This window comes from Otolemur garnettii, unplaced genomic scaffold (genome assembly GCF_000181295.1).
Source record: "Otolemur garnettii isolate 467f Iridium unplaced genomic scaffold, OtoGar3 scaffold00153, whole genome shotgun sequence".
Lineage (NCBI taxonomy): Eukaryota > Metazoa > Chordata > Mammalia > Primates > Galagidae > Otolemur > Otolemur garnettii.
In genome coordinates, this window is record NW_003852548.1 from 1711539 (window position 1) to 1719160 (window position 7622).

General features: G+C 50.9%; 1 protein-coding gene across 1 annotated transcript; it reads left to right on the top strand.

The window, feature by feature from the left end:
- Positions 1 to 2623: 2623 nt before the first annotated feature.
- Positions 2624 to 6325, top strand: LOC100944988 (CXXC-type zinc finger protein 1-like). The gene is made up of 9 exons (XM_003799680.1): positions 2624 to 2782; positions 3503 to 3571; positions 3726 to 3943; positions 4230 to 4437; positions 4537 to 4647; positions 4941 to 4990; positions 5167 to 5263; positions 5950 to 6102; positions 6179 to 6325. The coding sequence occupies exons 1-9, from the start codon at positions 2624 to 2626 to the stop codon at positions 6323 to 6325; spliced, it is 1212 nt and encodes a 403-aa protein (XP_003799728.1).
- Positions 6326 to 7622: the final 1297 nt, after the last annotated feature.

The following is a 7622-nucleotide window of genomic DNA, read 5'->3' on the forward strand; positions in this document are numbered from 1 at the left end:
CGCCCCACTTTTCTGTATCTTTACGATTTGCAAGGTTTGGTATACACAGCATATAGCTGAATTTGTAAATTTTCACCCCAAATTATTTTAATTGGATAGTTCATTCCATTAACAACTTTAATAACGTTACTGATTGTGTAATGAAGTCTGAACGTCAAATACGAATTAATTTCTACCTTCTTATATTTTGCTTTCTACTTTCCTGACTTTTCTATATATCTTTTCCTACTTTCTTGACTTTAAAAAATTGATTTATGTGTTTTTTGTTTACTTTTCTCATCGCCTTCCTCATAATTAAAATAATAACAATAAAATAGTAATAATATTAAATTATTTAAAATAATTGGAAATGATAAGGGGAGCAATTTTCCTGCTATCCAGATCAACTCAATAATCAATGACCTTCAAATATGTAAAGTATCGTGACACCGCCATTTGAATACACAAACACAGGCGTCCTAGCACTGTGGGATGGCGCTCACATAGCCTACCGTTCCTCTGCGGGGGAGGGAGGGGTGCGAGGGGGAGGGGCGGTGATGGGGGTTCATGAGCAAGCGCAAATCCGACTTAGTCAAGAAGGGGTGGGGCTGGAGTCAGTTACTAGAGCCGGAAGTGAGGCTACCCGCCTTCCCTTTATACCTACCTACCACGTGGATCTGAGGCTTCAAGTTTTAGCGCCTCGAAGGTATTGCGGAAAAGCTTTGATGATGACAGAATTTTGGGTTTTGGATTGGAGGGTGTGTGTAGGATCATGGAAGTGGCTTTTGGAGTTGATAATAGAGATCTTTGGAGTCACGTGTGGTACTCGGTCTCAAATGAGTTGAATGTTCTGATTGGTCATTTTCCCCGTTGTTTTTTTTTTTTTTTTTTGGTCAAAGATCCATCTAAGACTGTAAGTTGGGTGTGTATTGTTTTTGTAAGTGTTTTCTAATTTATTTTTCTTTTTACCAACATTTATTTCGAGGTTTCTTTTTTGATTTCTCAAACTTGAGCCTTTTATTGATTTTTGTTTGTTTGTTTGTTTGTTTGTTGCGAAACAGCTTCCCAGTAGCGGGAACTACAGGCGTCCACCACTACGCCTGGCTTTTTTTTTGATTTCTAACGCAACTTATCTGTGCGGTGTGTGATCCTTATTCATGGAAACGTGTTTAGACTTTCTTTAAGGCTAAGTCCAGTGTTAGTCTTTATTAGTATTGCATCTCTAACTCAAGAATAGTGTGAGATCTCTAACTGATAGTTGTCTTGTTCAAGACGCGTGTTCTTTGCCTGGCGTAATGGTTCGCGTCTGTAATCCTAGCACTCCAGGTGGCTAAGGCGCTTGGATCGCCTGAGCTCAGGAGTTAGAGGCCAGCCTACCCTGGCTCTACTAAAAATAGAAAAACTAGCAGCAATGTAGCGGACGCCTGCAGACTCAGCTATAGGAGAGGCGGAGGCAAGAGGATCGCTTGAACCCAAGAGTTTGAGGTTGCTGTGAGCTATGACAGTGCGGAGGGTGCGGAGGGTGACAAAATGAGACTCTGCCTCAACAACAATAACAATAACAATAACAATAACAAAGCATGTGTATGCTTCTCTCCTAATTACTGAGAGTAGGGATTTGTTTGCATGTGTGCACATATATACATAGAAACATTAATATATTGTAAGTGGTGAAACTGGGTACAAGTAGTGTTTTTCAGAATAAAGATTGTGAAATTATTCTAGATGGGTGGGTTAGGGTAGGCAGGGCAGGGTGTAGCATATGCTGGTGTGTGAGACTTGTCTGTGAGTGTCTCAGCATGTCTCTGCTAGTTGAGGGGTGAGGCAGAACCGAGTATGGCAGGGAAGGGGAGAGGGGCATGTAGAGTGAGAGAGTCTAGGAAAGGAGGCAGGGCGTGACAGGGGGTGACTCTGGGTATGTCAGAGTGCCATATGTGGGAGGGTAGGGTGGGACTGAGTGTGTCCAGGAGGGCAGGGCTAGGCAGATAATTCCTGGAGAGACACTAGATGGACTGAGCAAGGCAAGAAAGTGGGCCAAACATGCCTAAGGGGCAGGCCTGAGTGTATTTGGGACAGTTGGCAGAGGCGGGCTCGTCTGGGTCCATAGTGCAGGAGAAGCAGGCTAGCAGATGTGTCCGGAGGGGGAGAGATGGGGCAGGACGAGTGAAGCAAGTCTAGAGGGGTGATGCCTAGCTTTGGGGAGCAAATGAGTGGGATCCTAAGCATCCAGGTGGCAAGGTAGGACCACATATATCCAGGTGTTTCTGGACATAGTGAGCAGGCAGGGCCAGGTGGTGCCTTGCCAGTCATTCCAAGGCAGGCAGGGCCTAGTGTATCCAGGCAGGTGCCAAGGCCCCTGGCCAGGTTGGCCAGAGGGTGAAGCCAGAGGGTGAAGTGTTGGGGCTGGGTGGTCCTGTCCCTACCCAGTTAGGGCTGACCAAGAGCCCTCCTCCTAGCAGCACAGGAATCCTACTTGTCATCTAGTCCAGGACACAGGGTAGATAGGGAGTGGGGCTGATGCTGAGGGTCTGCCTTCAGATCTTGGCCTGTAACACCCTCAGAGACCTTGCAGTGGTCACAGTGGTCACTGCCCACCTTACAGCTGCTATAATCACAGAAATACAGGCTGGCCTAGAAGTACCAGATGGCAGTGGTACCACTGAAAATAAAGGAGGCACCTGAAGCAACAGCCACACTCCAGCTGCTGCCTAAAGAGCTGCCTTGGGACAGCATCCTATACCAGGATCTTGCAGAACAATTTTTTGGCAATCAAAACCTATTGAATGGCGGCACCCATAGCTCAGTGAGTAGGGCACCAGCCACATACACCAAGGCTGGCGAGTTCGAACCTGGCCCAGGCTAGCTAAAACAACAATGACAACTGCAACAACAACAACAAAATAGCCAGGTGTTGTGGTAGCCCCCTATAGTCCTAGCTACTTGGGAAGCTGAGGCAAGAGAATCGCTTAAGCCCAAGAGTTTGAGGCTGCTGTGAGCTGTGATGGCACAGCACTCTTACCAGTGTGACAGCTTGAGACTCTGTCTCAAAACAAATACAAAACAAGGTGGTGCCTGTGGCTCAGTGAGTAGAGCGCCGGCCCCATATACTGAGGGTGGCGGGTTCAAACCTGGCCCCGGCCAAACTGCAACAACAAAACAATAGCTGGGCGTTGTGTGGTGAGCACCTATAGTCCCAGCTACTCTGGAGGCTGAGGCAAGAGAATCACCTAAGCCCAGGAGTTGGAGGTTGCTGTGAGCTGGGTGATGCTGCCACGGCACTCTACCAAGGGCGATAAAGTGAGACTCGGTTTCTAAAAAAAAAAAAAAGTTAAAAAAAACAAAAACAAAACAAACAAACAAAACCTGTTGAATGTGTGGCACAGTCCCGAGGTGGAATGTCAGGGACAATGATGGCAGTGAGGGTCAGCAACAAGGCGAGAGGAGGCAGGGAGTGTCCAAAGATCATTTTGAGAAACGAAATCCATTATGAGCCTGTCAGTATTTTCCTGGTCTGCAGCCCTAGGTGGGTGACACTGCAAAGGACCTGTTCCTGGGTCTTGTGCTGCAGAAGCAGGCGATGAGTGAGAAACACGTGAAGGATTCGAAGGAAGAGGTCGAGTGGAAGGTGACAGGAATGGTGGGGTGGTCATGGAGGCAGCGGTTGGAGGTGGATGCAGGGCAGGTGTGCAGGGCTTAAGGCTGATGCTGACCCTCCTGGCCCTGCCCTGACCCCTCCTGCCCCATAGATGGAGCAGGAGCAGAAGCAGAAACAGAAGCGGAAGCGGGAGCAGGAGGAGGAGCAGGAGGACGAGCAGGAGTACATAGATGTGGAGACAGACGCGGAGCAGACACATGCTGAAGACCCAGCCCCACTACGGCAGTGTTTGGGCCCTGGCTGTGTGTATGCCACCCGGCCAGGCTCCAAGTACTGCTCAGATGACTGTGGCATGAAGCTGGCAGCTGAGTGAGTGCCCCTGCAGGTTAAGGGACAAAAGGTGAAGTTAAGATGTGATTTGTGGCATCTGTAAATCCAGTTATTGAGCCACTCACTCACTTAATCACCCATCGTTCACCCCCCCCACCCCGCCTTGGGTAGTCACCTCCATCCGTCCCCAGTTTAATTACTTACCTACCAACATTCTCTGAGCCACCATTCAGTAATCTTCACATTAGCCATTTACCAGCTCATCTATTTCTTCTTCCTTTGATGCCCCATCCACCCATTTCATTTCTGCTGTCAACCCTTCCAGACGCATCTATAAGATCCTGCCCCTTCGCATCCAGCAGTGGCAGACGAACCCCTGTATTGCTGATGAGTATGGCAAGAAAATGCTTGAGCGCATCCACCGTGAGCAGCAGGATATCCACACTCACCTCAAGGACATGGAATGCCATTTCCAAGAACTCGAGGCCATCATTCTGCGTGGCAAACAACAGGCTATGTACACTGAGGAGGAGGTGAGAGAGCAGAATGAGTGGAGCATAAAGGTACCTGGTATCTTGCCCTGCCCATCCCACCCTGCACTCCTTCACTGGCCTCTCTTCTGCCTGGTGCAGATCAAAAACGGTGACAAGGGTGGCACTGACCTGAAGATCTTCTGTGTCTCCTGCGGGCAATCCATCAGTATGCGTGTGGCCCTGCGCCACATGGAGCGCTGCTTTGCCAAGGTGGGAGCATTAGCTGGGAGTCAGATGGTGCAAGAATCTTGGCTGGGTGGAGTCGGGCATGGGCAGGGTCCACAGGCCGGGTTGGACAGCGCACATGGCTCCGCACGTGTGTGCTCTTCCTCCATCCCCAGTGTCGGAACCAAGGTGGGCCGGTTAGCCAGTGGTGGTGGAGTAAGGGACGCTGGCTGTGCAGTCAGGAGCATAGGGGTTTACAGGGGACAGATGTGTCATTTGGAGCTTTATCATGGGAGGGCATGCAGCATGTTCCTCCCATTTGTGCTCTTTCTTCCCAGTACGAGTGCCAGACAACCTTTGGGTCCCTGAATCCTACTTGCATTGAAGGGTGAGTTTGGGTGTTAGTCAAGGTAAAAGGCATCCCATGGACAGGAAGGAGGAGCAGGGCCAGGGCAGGGTGTGGGTGGGCTCTGGGGCAGTGGCGGATATTGTTAGGGGCAGAGCATCGCAGAGTTGGGGTGGGGCCTCCTAACCCTTAGCACTTCACTTTCCACCTCCCCACAGGGCCACACGTCTCTTCTGTGATGTCTATGACCCACAGAGTAAGAGGTACTGTAAGCGACTTCAAGTGCTGTGCCCCGAGCACTCTCGGGATCCTAAGGTGAGACTTTTCTCTCCCTATTGCCTGACCACCTTCATCCCACCGTATCTTCCAACCAGCCTTGTATGTTCCCTCCTCCTGGCCTGACTGCCCCCTGTTCTTACATCTCTCTGCCTGGCCTCCTGTCTTTCTTCCAGAGGGCCCCTCCCCTCCCCACTGCATACTCACCCCTACATTCTTCTCCTCTCCCTGCTTGAACATCTTCCATTCCTGGCCTGCCCTGCCTAGTCACCCCACTTCCTCCCCTCCTCCCTGCGTGGCACCCTGAGGTTCTCTTCTTACTTTCTGACTCTCCCACTCTTATTCTCCCTGCCTCCCACCCCAGTTATCTTCCTTGCTTCAACTCCCACTCCCCACACCCCCACTGTGGGTCTCACCTCCTCCCTGCCTCAACATGTCCCACTCTTCTGTTCCCCTTGCTGGCCTCCCTCAGTCCTACCCTCTTCCTGCCCCCTCCTGCCCGTTTGATCTCTTTCCATTCTTATCTCCTTCCTGCCTGATTACCTCCATCCCTCCATCCCTGCTTGGTCAGCCCTGTGCCCCCATCTTTCCTACCTTATCATACCCCATTTGTGCCTCTCTTCTCCGCCCTCCCCTCCACTCACCTATTGCTCTCACTGTGCCTGGCTGATCACATCCCTGGCTACCATCCTCCGTAGCTCAACCTCTTTAATTCTTCCCCACAGGTACCCAACGATGAGGTGTGCGGTTGCCCGCTAGTGCACAATGTCTTTGAGTTCACAGGTGATTTTTGTCGCCTCCCCAAGCGCCTGTGCAATCACCACTACTGCTGGGAGAAGCTGCGTCGTGCCGAGGTGGACCTGGAGCGCGTGCGGGCGGTAGGTTCAAGGCTGAGGGGTAGGCGGGGAGCGGGAGAGGGTCCAGGAATCCCCCTCTCAAGCTCAACTCTTACAGTTGCACAAGCTGGAAAAGCTGGTTGAGCAGGAGCAGAAGGTGCGCACAGCTATGATGAACCGGGCAGGGCTGCTGGGCCTGATGCTTCACCAGACGACCCAGCATGACCCACTCACCGCTGACCTGCGCTCCAGGGCAGGGAGCTAAGCCCTGCTCCACCTACATCTAATACTGTGTTCCCATAAGTGCCCCAACACACCTCTTGTTCCATGCATCTTTTGCTCAGGGCCTTTTGGAGTTTCTGTCCGTGCTTCTCTGTCTGCCACTTGGCCTCCTGTCTCTTTGTCTACCTGCCTTTGAGGGAGGGATGTGCGAAACTTCTTTGTTCCCATCTATCCCTTCATCTCTCTTTCTCTCTCTTCCTTGATCCTTCCTTGATGCAGAGGATGTGCCCTGCCCTCATCTCCACCGTTGAGAGTTTTTTCAATGGACTTTGCAAGAACAAGGGTTTTTTGTTTGTTTGTTTGTTTTGGTTTTTGAGACAGAGTCCCAGCTTACAGCAGCCTCGAACTCTTGGGCTCAAGAGATCCTCTTGCCTCACCTTCCTAAGTGGTTGGGACTACAGGCACACACCACAATACCTGGCTAGTTTTTCTATTTTTAGTAGAGATGAGGGTCTTGCTCTTGCTCAGGGCTGATCTTGAACTTCTGAGCTGAAGCTATCTACCCTCCTCTGTCTCCCAAAGTGTTAGGATTATAGGCATGAGCCACCACAACCGGCCCAGTCCTGCCTCTTTTCTTTTCTTTTCCTTCCTTCTTTTTTTTTTTTTAGATAGAGTCTTACTATGTTGCCCTGGGTAGAGCGCCGTGGCGTCACAGCTCACAGCAACCTCCAACTCTTGGGCTTAAACGATTCTCTTGCCTCAGGCTCCCAAGTACCTGGGACTACAGGGGCCCACCACAATGCCTGGCTATTTGTTGTTGTTGTTGTTGGAGTTGTCATTGCTGCTTAGATGACCCAGGCCGGGTTCAAACCCGCCAGCCTCAGTGAATGTGGCTGGCACAGTAACCTCTGTGCTACAGGCACCGAGCCTCAGTCCTGCCTTTTTAATATCTCTTAGGAAGACTGGGGATTGGCAAGTACAGGGCAGTCCTCCTTAATGATTCCCCTTTGGGACACGGAGGAGAATTCAGAGTAGTACCATTTTCCCTGCCTTGCCCATCTTGTTCCACTGCTGGCTTTCCGACAAGGTCCCAGCTCTATCTGTTAGCCTGGACCTATTCCAGTCTCTTATAGGTCTAACCTACCCATCATGTCTTGGACCCCTCCTGGCACCACCTGCTCTGGTCTGCCCTGTCCTCTCTGGCCTGCCCTATTCATTCAGTCCCCATCTTGTTCTGCTCATTTCACACCCATAGGCTTGCTAGAAGAGGATGGGGACCTCTGCTGCATCTGCCTTTGCCACCCCTGGCCAGGCCTCCTGTGCCAGTGGAGATATGTCTG